We start from the raw sequence: 12,323 nt of genomic DNA, 5'->3' as shown, positions 1-12,323 counted from the left end.
TGTTCCTCCTGCTCCGGCGGCATGTCACCAGAAGGTACCACAAGGTCCAAGAAATCGCCTGCGCTAGACACACACAGCACCAGTCTGTCTGCTTAAAACGCAAACTGCAGGAGCTGGTGGCGGTGCACCGGGTGAGACGCATAGTACCACGCTCAAGGACCCGGGTTTGAGCCCCTTCCCCTGACTTGCATGGGGGACGCGATTCTCAAGTAGTGAAAGCAAGTCTGCAGTTGTCTCTCTCCACAACCTCTCTCAATTTCTCTCTGTCCTATCTAGCAAGAATTAGAAAGTAGTTTAAAAAAAAAAAAAAAAGGAAAAAATGGTCACTGGGAGTGGTGGGCTCAGGGTCGACACCAAGCCCCACCAATAACCCTAATGGCAATAATTAAAAAGGAAAGGACAGAAGATACAACCTGCATTTAAAAACGTTATCACTGGGTGACAAAACGGGCACACTCATTATGTCTTTCATTTTGTTACTCTTTCACAGAAACCTGTGGGTCTTCCTTAATGGGAGGAGAGAGGAATTAGACAGCTTTTTCCTGACTCAATATACAGAGAAGTCAGCATATCTTAAAGGAAAATGTGTAATAACAGATGTATATTTAAATGAATGTGACTAAATTTTAAAAGTCTAATGTGAATCGTTCTGTGCTCGGAAGTGCTGCACAAAGCTAGATTATATTCTGCATCCAGACATACTCACCAGAAGCTCCTTCAAACCGTGAAACATTACAAGCCAAAGATTAGCAGTTAATGACGATCTTGAGCTGTTTCATGTACATAGAATGGGCATATTTCCACTTTGCAACAGGGGTTTTCAGAATAGAAATCTAGCCAGGAAGGCTTTGTTATGAATGAATCTGGGTTGGGGGGGTATCACTGCATGTCTGGGTGTCACATCTTTAGAAACTGTTAAGTGTTCTAGGAGCTCGCGCCACGATGCTACCTCTGCACAGAAAACGGTAACTTGGGACCAGGGAGAGGACAGATGTCAGCAACAACGACAGAAGCCCGTAGTCCAGCACCCGTCAGGAAGAGGCGGCCAGAGCAGGCACTGTAAGGCTAGCACAGCAAACGACTGGACACCTTTACATCTGACGGCCGGTGCTGGTGTCTACCAAGGGTCACCGAGAGGCTACTCTCACGGGCTACTTATTCCCCTGCTGGGATGAAAATATATGATCAACTGAGACATTTAACACTTTCCAAAAATGTCCCCGCTTGTAGGTTGCAGTCTGTTCTAGTCTGTTCACTTCTTGATGTATGTTAAGCCCGTTTCCTGACCTGGCTAAAACACTGATATTGAAGCCTCTTGGAGTCTGTCTACGGAGAGACCTACTGCTCTGCACCGCACTTGCTCTCACGCTCCTGCGTGATAAAAGCACAGCCCCACGGGGGGCCTTAACACACGGGGCCCGCGGGGCGCTGGTACCTCACACTGAGCTGTCCGAGCTCATCGGCCGGGTCGGGTGGGGCTGCAGTCAGACGCAGGATCACAGACTGTGGGCCGGACTGGCTGTGGCTGACGGCCAGGAAAGCTTCTTCTCGGACCCAGGTGAGAAAGCTGAGCTTCAGCGGGTTCACTTCGTTCTCCTCCTCAAGCCGAATTCTGTCATGAAAGGTAAAGAAGAGCCAGGAGAACAGCGAAACGTTCAAGCCAGTGAGACGTCTGGGTAACAAGCCTCTCGCAGACAGCCGGCTACTAATCGTTCAGAGGGAGAAACGTGAGATCGTGCCAGAACTGCAGTAAACCGGGAGCGCTTGCACGACTCCAAGCGGCTATTTACCCTCAATAAACAAGGCTACACCGAGTTCCTCAGGCCTGAAGAGAACACTTGAGGGAACTGACCGGACTTAAGGAGGCAGAACAGTACATTGTAAAAAAAAAAAAAGGTAATCAAATAGAGTAAAAGTAAATAATGGGTTCTCACAAAATAAAAAAAAAATCATCTCACAGAAGTGGCATTTAATTCATGATCAATAGTGTATAATTAACAACTTGGTGTCTGGTTCATATTATGATGCTGATGACATAGGAGAGGTATTTTCTGCCGCCAGGAATTAGCTGAAACTCGGTGCATGCATAACCACAGCTGACAGCTGGCTGAATTTAGGACTAAGTGTTTGCAGCTCCTGCGTACAGACCCCCAAGGTACCTACGAACCTACCTGTATCTCTTTTCCAGATACGGCAGTCTAAGGGAGATTTTAAATCCGTTCCCACCCACAGCTCCCAGTTTCACTGTGGGGTCTACGCTCGTATCATCATCATCACCTAGAAAACAAAAGACGAATATTTTTCTATCAAGCTGTGAGCCTTTCTCCCAATGCTAAGGGTGCAGATTCCTGAGTTCCCTTAGGCAGCAAACAGGACGCCCAGCTCTAATACAGCTCCTAGGAAAGCCATGAGACCAACTACAGATAAGTGAAGCGGCAGTAAGAACTGGGACATGCGTTAAAAATGTCAGATGCTATGGGCGGGGCTGGGGAAACAGCTTCACGGTTGTGTAACACTCTCCTGCCTGAGGCTCTGAGGTCCCAGGTTCAATCCCCAGCACCACCATCAGCCAGAGCTGAGCAGGACTCCAGTGTCTGCTGTCTCTCACTAAAATAAATAAGATATAAAAATATATATACATATATATGGGTTGAGCATTATTCTTAAATTAATAACTCTTCCATTTTAATGAAGCAAAAAAAGAACAGTTCCTACAATCAGAGTAGGACTGAGACAAACAAAAAACTGCCCAAACCAATGAGATCCCACAAAGGTGAAGATGTCCACTACTTGCTTCAGAAATCTGAGAAAAGTGAGTCGGCGTGAGGCTTGTCTGTGCAGGAGGGACACATTCAGAACATCTCAGAGCCTTTCTGAACATACCACATTTATAAACGGAGACCTGGCTGCAGGCATCTAGGACAGCGAGGTCGTTACTCTGCTGAGGGTTTGTCGAGAAGGCGACTTGATTCACAGGCTGTGGGAGCAGCAGTCGGTAGGAGCTCATGGGGGGTGGAACCGTCGCCTGCAGGAAGGCCGTCACCAACACCCTGTCTGCGAAGTCGGGAAAAAGAGGGCCGGTCAGGCATACGGACTGCGCATCACTGTCAACTGACGGCGGTGGGCGACTCCTGAAATGACCGCTGCTGTTTTGGTCATGAACGAGCTGAAGCACAGTGTGTGTTTGGGGGGCTGCAGGGAGTGTGTGTCGTGGACTGTTAGCGCCCTCCAGACTCAGAGCCGCTGATCTTTATGCTTAGAGGCCCGGGTGCCAGGCACTACGGCAAGCAGCTCACCAAGTCAGCATTTTAGTCAGATTTTCAGTTCTGACTTTGGACACACAACTAAGCCAGACTGAACCAAGGCAACCAGTCTCGCCGAACCCACCAGAGCACGCCGCAGGGGAGCAGCCACTAAAGAGAAACCATGGACAAAGTTCTCTCTCCACACAACACAGGTGATAAAAGTCAGCATTCTGCCCACGCCTCAGCACACAAACAGCACGTCTGCGGGCGCTGGGCTCAGGACCCCCGCAGTCCCGAGGCACACACACACCAGAAGCTTACTTCCGTCAATGACGGCCACGTTCGCCGCGTCACTGGAGACCTCTCCTGAGCTCCGGTCGGTGGCCCAGCGCCAGTCGTAGCTGAGGTAGCGCCAGCCTTGACAGAGAACGTGCAGCCGGCACGGGGCCACCGGGTCCCACAGCACAGAGATGACCTGGCTCTTTCCACAGCCGGTGAAAGGCAGACTCTGCTTAAGATACCAGTGGTAGTTGCCTACAGTCCAGAGCTGAACTGGAAGAGGGAAAGAAAGGCAGAGAGGTGTCAGGGCCAGAGGACCAGAATCTAGACCACTCGCTAGCGAGAAGGTGGTGGGCACGACCAGCACTGTTTCAAGCTCCTTTTTCAAATCACCTTACATGGTCTTTTCATTATTAAAAATATCTGCTAGAAGGTAATCTGCACATGGATGTTAGGACCAACAGTAATAAGGACACCAGACCAGCGACCATGTTTACCTTTGTCTCTCAACCCTTCTGCCTAGCTATACTAGAGGTTTCTATACCTAGTCCAATTTCTGTCACTTCCAAAGCACTGTCTTGGCTGCGTTTTGATTTCCTGCAGGCTTATCCAAGTAGAAGCACTGGTGGTGTTAACGGTTCAATTTTAGCTCGAGTGGGCTCGGGGCGGTGGCAGCTGGGTCAGTCTCTAGTCTAGGTGTGGATTCAGAAGCTGTGAGTAACACCTGTGATCAGGTGACCCTTCGTGACGAGGGTGAGGGCCACCTGGTGAGTAGCCAGCTGAGGTTCCCAAGGAAGGGGTCACGCCACCATGCCCCTGCAGCTACACTCCCGAGTTCTGAGGCCAGGACAGCCCACGCATTCGACTCAAGGCTGCATTTTCCAGCTGTGGGTCTGTTGTTCTAAAGAACCCCAGCTCAGAGGTAACTAAGTTTCGAAGGAGACTAAACCTACCCAGTTTCTGACCTCGGCCTCTCTCCTATGTATAGTCATGATTCCGATTCATGGCTGAGCAGAAGGAAGGAAGCAGGCAGCTCCAAGCCCCGGCCCTTCTGACAGGAGACTGAAAACCAGCTGTGTCTTACCATAGGTGTTTACAGTGGAATTTTCTTCACTCTGAAGTTCTTCCAGCCACACTGCGAGCACAGTGGAGTCTGCATTCCACAGCAGGTCGATCACCTAGTAGGGACGAGAGTCCTGTCGTCAGCCCCCAGCTCTGTACTTACGCAGCTGTCAAATCCCTCTGGAAGCTGAGCTCCTGCTCTCACAAGTCAAGGAGTCCCAAGGCCCGAGTTGACCCCTAGCGGTAGAGCCTTGACCTACATCGATCACGTAGTAATAAGCACAAGGGGATGTTTTCAGACCAAAAAGAAAATTGGAACGTGGAGTGAGTCAAGCCAAGGAATACTGTTCTTTATCTGTGCCAATAGGGCGACTGCTGGACGGCAGCACCGACAGAACTCCATGCTCTTGGGAGCTTTTTTTTTTTATCCCTTTGATAAAAAGTGACAAAGAGATATGGAGAAAAGGAAAGACACCTGTAGCACTACTCATGAAGCTTCCTTCCCCCTGCAGATGGTCCTCGTGCATGGGAACATGTGCACTCCAGTAGGTGTGTCAGCACCCCAGCTCCTGCAGGTGCAACACCACTCCTGAGTGGCATTTGTGGGCTAACTCCTTAGCCGTTAGGGAAACAGAATGAGAGAGACCGGCCCCACGGCACCACCACCATCCTCTGTGGAACCCACACAGTGAGCTAAGGGCTCTGCCAGGTGATCGTCTGGTCCTAAGAAGTCACAGCTGTTAGGAAACTCTGACTTCCGCAGGCACAGAAAATGCAAATGGACCTTCTCTACAGCTACGGCAAGTTCTCGGGCACCTACCTTGACTTCATCTTTGAGGAAAGGAAGTGTGAATTGTCCATGGAGTAGTCCGTTTTTCTCAAAAAATACAACATCCTGCTGGTTGGGTTTGTCTTGTGTGGAGGCGATCAAGCTGCCTGAGGGTCTTAGAGCAAACCCAGAGCGTTAGAATCACCTAGAAGGTCACACACAGCTGCCCAAGAACAAGCTAGATTCAGAGCAACAAATCTTCAGAAAAAATCATTAAGCAAATCATCCATTCAAACAAGGGCTGAGTCCCACCACCCGTTTCGTGGCAGCTACTAGTGCAGCACGGCAACTGCCCAGAACAAACGGGGACTTTCTCGGACCTGCAAAGCCACCAACTGCCCAGGAAGACTCACTCAGCTTCTGCACTGGAGAATGTAAACAAAAGCTCCAGGGGCCGGGCAGTGGCACACCTGGTTGAAACACACAGGTTATTATGCACAAGGACACAGGTTCGAGCCCCTAGGCACCCCCTGAAGGGTGTGGGGGAGCTCTGCGAGTAGTGAAGCAGGGCTGCGGGTGTCTCTCTCCTTCTCTAGTGGCCCCTCCCTCCTGATGTTTGGTTATCTACTCAATAAATAAAGGTAATAAAAAATTCCAACAAATAAAATAGAAAAAGAAAGGGAGGGTTGGGCGGTAGCGCAGCAGGTTAAGCACAGGTGGCGCAAAGCTCAAGGACCGGAGTAAGGATCCCGGTTCGAGCCCCCGGCTCCCCACCTGCAGGACGTTTGCTTCACAGGCGGTGAAGCAGGTCTGCAGATGTCTGTCTTTCTCTCCTTCTCTCTCTGTCTTCCCCATCTCTCTCCATTTCTCTCTGTCCTATCCAACAATGACAGCAACAACAATAATAATAAACACATGATAAAACAAGGGCAACAAAAGGGGAAAAAAATAGCCTCCAGGAGCAGTGGATTTGTGGTGCAGGCACAGAGCCCCAGCAATAACCCTGGAGGCAAAAAAAAAAAGGAGAAAATGGCAGCCAGGTGCAGTGGATTTGTAGTGCCGGCAGCACCTAGCCCCAGCAATAACCTTAGGGGCAATTAAAAACAAAAACTTTTAATTAAGTTGAAAGAGAGAGAGAGAGAGCTCAGAGTGCTCAGCTGCAGCATATGGGATCTTCTTCTAGTGTTTGCCAGCATATGGGATGGAACCTAGGACCTCCAAGCCTCAGGCAGTGAAGTGTGTGTGCTACTGCCGCACAGCTCTCTGGCCCTACAGTTAAGATAGTTTGTTTCATTTATTTATTTGCATAAACACCGGCAGCCCTGCTTCAGCGTTTGAAGCTTTCCCCCTGCAGGTGGGGACAAGGTCCTTGCTCCTAACCAGGTGCGCCACCACCCGGCCCATTGTTTGTTTTGTTTGTCTGTTTTTGTTTTTTAAACCACAGCACTGGTCAGACTGGGCTGTTGGGGGCGCTGTGTTCGGAGCCTAGTGCTCCTCTCATACACGTCCTCTGCACCGCCACTGTGCTGTCTCCCTGGCCAGGGGGGGCTTTCAGAGGCATCGCAGCGCCTCAGTCGGTCCATATTCACCTCACTCCACATGCGTGTCTCTCCTGGCTCAATCATCCAACTTCTGAAAACTGGTGGAACAAAAGGGCTGAAGTCTAGAGACTGAATGCTCAATGCTCTGTGCTCTGTGCCTGAGAACCCGAGACAGAGGAGAGCTGTCTGTGCCCTGGCGGCTGTCACTGCACGAGGGGCCCGGCTCAAAAGGGGCAAACGGGTCCACGTCAGCCCGGAAGCTCTTGAGCAAGGCGCTGCGCACAGGGCGGGAAACCGCAGGGGAAGAAAGCCTTGTCCCGGTTTTCACCAAGGATCGACCCGCTGCACAGAGCCCTGGAGAGTTTGAGTCCCTTCTAGACAGCAGTTCGTCCCGGTACCATGGCTCATGTAGGTCTGACCTACAACCTGTGCAGTGGTGGGCCCTAAACATGAACTCTGTGCAGAAGCCGGCTCTTCTATTCACACGGAGTCTACACTAAGACTACAGGCAGCTGAAGGACAGACACGGTACCTGTCTGTTAGCACTCCACTCAAGTCTGCCATCAGGCAGTAGCTACCAATACCCCGCCCACACCCATAAACTCCCCGAGAGGTTCCGGATTCCTCTCCCACTCACTTCCAAGCCAGAGCTGGTCCCAGCCCCGCCACAGGCTCACTAGTTGACTGTAAAGAAAATTCGCGATTCCACACTCTGAACTTCCGAGCACCTGTGAAGAGTTAAAAAAAAAAAAAAAATCCAGCAAACTTTCCAAGTATTAAGATGAACATTGCCAAAGCAGAACTTTCACATCCCTTATTGTTAACGCTGTGCTGACTTGGGGCGAGAGTAGGTGACATAATGGCGATTATGTAAACATCTCCTCCCATTCTGTGGGAAGTGCCTGTTTGGGTGGTGGTTTATTTTGCTGTGCAGAAGCTTTTTAATTTCATGTAGTTCCATTGGTTTACTTTTGATTTAGTCTTTGTAACTGGATTCCTATCATTGAAGATGCCTTTAAAATTCAGATAGATAGAGTTCTGCCCATAATGGTTATGCAAAGAGACTTTGATGCCTGAATCTCCAAAGTCCCAGGTTCAGTCCCCTGCACTACCATCAGCCAGAGCTGAGCAGTGCTCTAGTGAAAAATAGATAAATTTAGTAATTTATTAAATAATAATGGCCCAGGGGTGGTGCATCTGGTTAAGCGCACACATCACAGTGCACAAGGACCCAGGGGTGGTGCATCTGGTTAAGCGCACACATCACAGTGCACAAGGACCCAGGGGTGGTGCATCTGGTTAAGCGCACACATCACAGGGCACAAGGACCCAGGGGTGGTGCATCTGGTTAAGCGCACACATCACAGGGCACAAGGACCCAGGGGTGGTGCATCTGGTTAAGCGCACACATCACAGGGCACAAGGACCCAGGGGTGGTGCATCTGGTTAAGCGCACACATCACAGCGCACAAGGACCCAGGGGTGGTGCATCTGGCTAAGCGCACACATCACAGCGCACAAGGACCCAGGGGTGGTGCATCTGGCTAAGCGCACACATCACAGCGCACAAGGACCCAGGGGTGGTGCATCTGGTTAAGCGCACACATCACAGCGCACAAGGACCCAGGGGTGGTGCATCTGGTTAAGCGCACACATCACAGCGCACAAGGACCCAGGGGTGGTGCATCTGGCTAAGCGCACACATCACAGCGCGCAAGGACCCAGGGGTGGTGCATCTGGCTAAGCGCACACATCACAGCGCACAAGGACCCAGGGGTGGTGCATCTGGTTAAGCGCACACATCACAGCGCACAAGGACCCAGGGGTGGTGCATCTGGCTAAGCACACACATCACAGCGCGCAAGGACCCAGGGTGGTGCATCTGGCTAAGCGCACACATCACAGCGCACAAGGACCCAGGGGTGGTGCATCTGGCTAAGCGCACACATCACAGCGCGCGAGGACCCAGGGGTGGTGCATCTGGTTAAGCGCACACATCACAGCGCACAAGGACCCAGGGGTGGTGCATCTGGCTAAGCGCACACATCACAGCGCACAAGGACCCAGGGGTGGTGCATCTGGCTAAGCGCACACATCACAGCGCACAAGGACCCAGGGGTGGTGCATCTGGTTAAGCGCACACATCACAGCGCACAAGGACCCAGGGGTGGTGCATCTGGTTAAGCGCACACATCACAGCGCACAAGGACCCAGGGGTGGTGCATCTGGCTAAGCGCACACATCACAGCGCGCAAGGACCCAGGGGTGGTGCATCTGGCTAAGCGCACACATCACAGCGCACAAGGACCCAGGGGTGGTGCATCTGGTTAAGCGCACACATCACAGCGCACAAGGACCCAGGGGTGGTGCATCTGGCTAAGCGCACACATCACAGCGCGCAAGGACCCAGGGTGGTGCATCTGGCTAAGCGCACACATCACAGCGCACAAGGACCCAGGGGTGGTGCATCTGGCTAAGCGCACACATCACAGCGCGCGAGGACCCAGGGGTGGTGCATCTGGCTAAGCGCACACATCACAGCGCGCAAGGACCCAGGGGTGGTGCATCTGGCTAAGCGCACACATCACAGCGCACAAGGACCCAGGGGTGGTGCATCTGGCTAAGCGCACACATCACAGCGCACAAGGACCCAGGGGTGGTGCATCTGGTTAAGCGCACACATCACAGCGCGCAAGGACGCAGGGGTGGTGCATCTGGTTAAGCGCACACATCACAGCGCGCAAGGACCCAGGGGTGGTGCATCTGGTTAAGCGCACACATCACAGCGCGCAAGGACCCAGGGGTGGTGCATCTGGTTAAGCGCACACATCACAGCGCGCAAGGACCCAGGGGTGGTGCATCTGGCTAAGCGCACACATCACAGCGCGCAAGGACCCAGGGGTGGTGCATCTGGTTAAGCGCACACATCACAGCGCACAAGGACCCAGGGGTGGTGCATCTGGTTTAGCGCACACATCACAGCGCGCAAGGACCCAGGTTCAGCCCCCAGTCCCCACCTGCAGGGAGAAAGCTTTGGGAGTGTGGAAGCAGGGCTGCAGGGGTCTCTCTGTCTCTTTTCTCCTCCCCTCTAAACTTCCCTCTAATAAACTATTAAAGATAATAACAAAGGGAGTCGGGCGGCGGCGCAGTGGGTTAAGCACAGGTGGCACAAAGCACAAGAACCAGCATAAGGATCCCGGTTCGAGCCCCTGGCTCCCCACCTGCAGGGGAGTCGCTTTACAAACGGTGAAGCTGGTCTGCAGGTGTTTTATCTCTCTCCCCCTCTCTGTCTTCCCCTCCTCTCTCCATTTCTCTGTCCTATCCGACAACGACGACATCCATAACAACAACAGTAATAACTATAACAACAAACAACAAGGGCAACAAAAGGGAATATTTAAAAAATAGTAATAAATAAAACAATAATAATGTTATGATTTCAGTCTTAATCTTGTAAAATATTTCATATACCTGATAGAAGGCTAGATCAAATGGCTTCAAAGAACTGTTATAATAATTCTTAGCTCTAAATTCTCTGTACATCTAAAGTCGCAGGCCTCTACCCTCACACTAAGTAATTAAAGACAAAGAAAGGGCCCCACTCCCCACCCGCACGGGGGAAGCTTCATAAGCAGGTACATAGGCCTGGAGGTGCCCCAGCCATAACCCTGAATGAATTTCAAAAGGGGGGGGGGGATGGAAAACCACTTTTTGTTGCTCTTGCTGCTGCTGCCATTTAACTGCAATTGTATTTCCATACCTGTCTCTGGGCAAACAACACTCACGGCAAAAAGCTGTCCATCACCGCGCCAAGTAACCTTGGGGGCATGGTCATCCCAGGGCAGAGCAGGCTCGGGCTGGGGAGAGGAAGACGTGCAGCTGTTACCGGGAGCCTTAGACGGTCCAGAATCAGATGAGAACTTGGCCAGGAAATATGTATTTCACAGAAGCAATTTAAACAACCAGGTCCAAAGAATGCCATCACATTTACAGGCTCCCTTCTGAAAGGGCCCCCACTCCCCACCCTAACCCTAACCCGAGATCCAGAAACCAAAGAAAAAAGAGCTTAAGACGAATCTTTCTTTGGGCATAAAATTACTAAATCTCCTAGCACATTAAAAGAGCTAGCAGGCTGAAGATGTGGGTACTTCAAATTGTGAGTCAAGGCACTAAGTAACTGCAGCGAGGCCATAAGCATTCTCCTTGTCTGAATACAGGGAGGACAGAGTCTTGTGTCCCTGGCTGCTGGGTGAGGCCCACACCGCACGCAGAAGAGCTCAGGGAGGAAGACCCAGCCGGAGCTGGAAGAGCTCTGCCCCCTGCAGGTGAGGAAGACAGAGCTTCAGGGTTGCTTCATCCTAATTCTGAAGGCCGTGAAGTCAGAACCAACCCTGAAGAGCATGGGACATGGCCACCCATCCTCACGTTGCAATGCAGGTTCTATAGGCAACCAAAAAAAAAAAAAAAAATATATATATATATATATAGTAATAATTCATATTCAGTGAAACAGCCCTGTAGAGAGTGCCGACTTCCTCTACTGAAGGGTCAAAGCATAAAGCGAGTTGCACGGCAGGGAGCTGAGACTAGCAAAGGTCCGCGGCAGAGCCAAGAGGTGGGCCGCCGGGCGCCGTGTGCTCCTACTCCTCCCGGTGCCGGAGGCCCTGCACATCCCATGGGAACGCTTTGGAGTCCGCCTCCTCCTCTCTCCTATCTCCCCAGTACAGACTTAAAGGCTGGGCCAGGGCGGCAGCGTAGTGGTACTGCAAAGCACATGGCCCTGGCTCACACCAGGACGGCACACGAGACATGCAAAAGACCAAAGGTCACGTGACTCAGCCGTCCTAGAGAGCCAGCTCACAGCAAGTTCTCACGTCATACAAAATGTGTTTGCTCAGGTTGGCATGCTGGGGCCATTCTGGGATACTCAACGGAGGCTGTTACCAAGACATCCAGTAGCTCTACCTTCAGAATGTGTCAGAGTGAACGCAAGTGACAGCTTTCACCCAAGAAGAAAAACACACATGGCTCTGAAGTGGGAAAATATGCTCACGTGGAGACGAGACAGACAGCACCTTCTGGGAAGGAAAAGTCTCAAGAAAGGATGCACGTGTCACTGCTTTCTGTGGTGACGGAATCTATGAGCTAATACTGGTTATAAGTATTACCTACATTAAGAAAAAAAAAAGGGCTGGGGAGAGAGCATATTGGTTATGCAAGACTCTCGTGCCTGAAGCTGAGGTCCCAGGTTCAGTCCTCTGCACCACCATAAGCCAGAGACAAGCAGGGCTCTGGTGTGTAAAAAAAAAATAATTAAATTAAATTGCCAATGCAAAAGCAAGAAGGATCTCGCAGCACGACCCGGCGGCTCTCAAGTGCCTCGTGTGCAGTGGAGAGGGCGGCTCGCTCTTCCCTTCCGGCCAGGTG

At 51.4% G+C, this 12,323-nt stretch overlaps 1 protein-coding gene across 2 annotated transcripts in view; it reads right to left on the bottom strand.

Annotated features, from left to right (window-relative positions):
- The window catches only part of ELP1 (elongator acetyltransferase complex subunit 1), a 49,228-nt gene that overhangs the window by 29,507 nt on the left and 7,398 nt on the right, over nt 1–12,323 (bottom strand). For both annotated transcript variants that reach the window (XM_016185208.2, XM_060199038.1), the window contains 8 exons: nt 10,657–10,753; nt 7,534–7,624; nt 5,407–5,530; nt 4,609–4,702; nt 3,567–3,797; nt 2,887–3,054; nt 2,172–2,277; nt 1,436–1,612 (listed from right to left, as the gene is read on the bottom strand). In XM_016185208.2, coding sequence (XP_016040694.1) covers nt 1,436–1,612; nt 2,172–2,277; nt 2,887–3,054; nt 3,567–3,797; nt 4,609–4,702; nt 5,407–5,530; nt 7,534–7,624; nt 10,657–10,753 — 1,088 coding nt within the window. The remainder of the gene's footprint in view (nt 1–1,435; nt 1,613–2,171; nt 2,278–2,886; nt 3,055–3,566; nt 3,798–4,608; nt 4,703–5,406; nt 5,531–7,533; nt 7,625–10,656; nt 10,754–12,323) is intronic.

The sequence above is a fragment of the Erinaceus europaeus genome, chromosome 10 (assembly GCF_950295315.1).
Source record: "Erinaceus europaeus chromosome 10, mEriEur2.1, whole genome shotgun sequence".
Taxonomy (NCBI): Eukaryota; Metazoa; Chordata; class Mammalia; order Eulipotyphla; family Erinaceidae; genus Erinaceus; species Erinaceus europaeus.
This window is presented reverse-complemented; position numbering and strand designations above follow the sequence as displayed.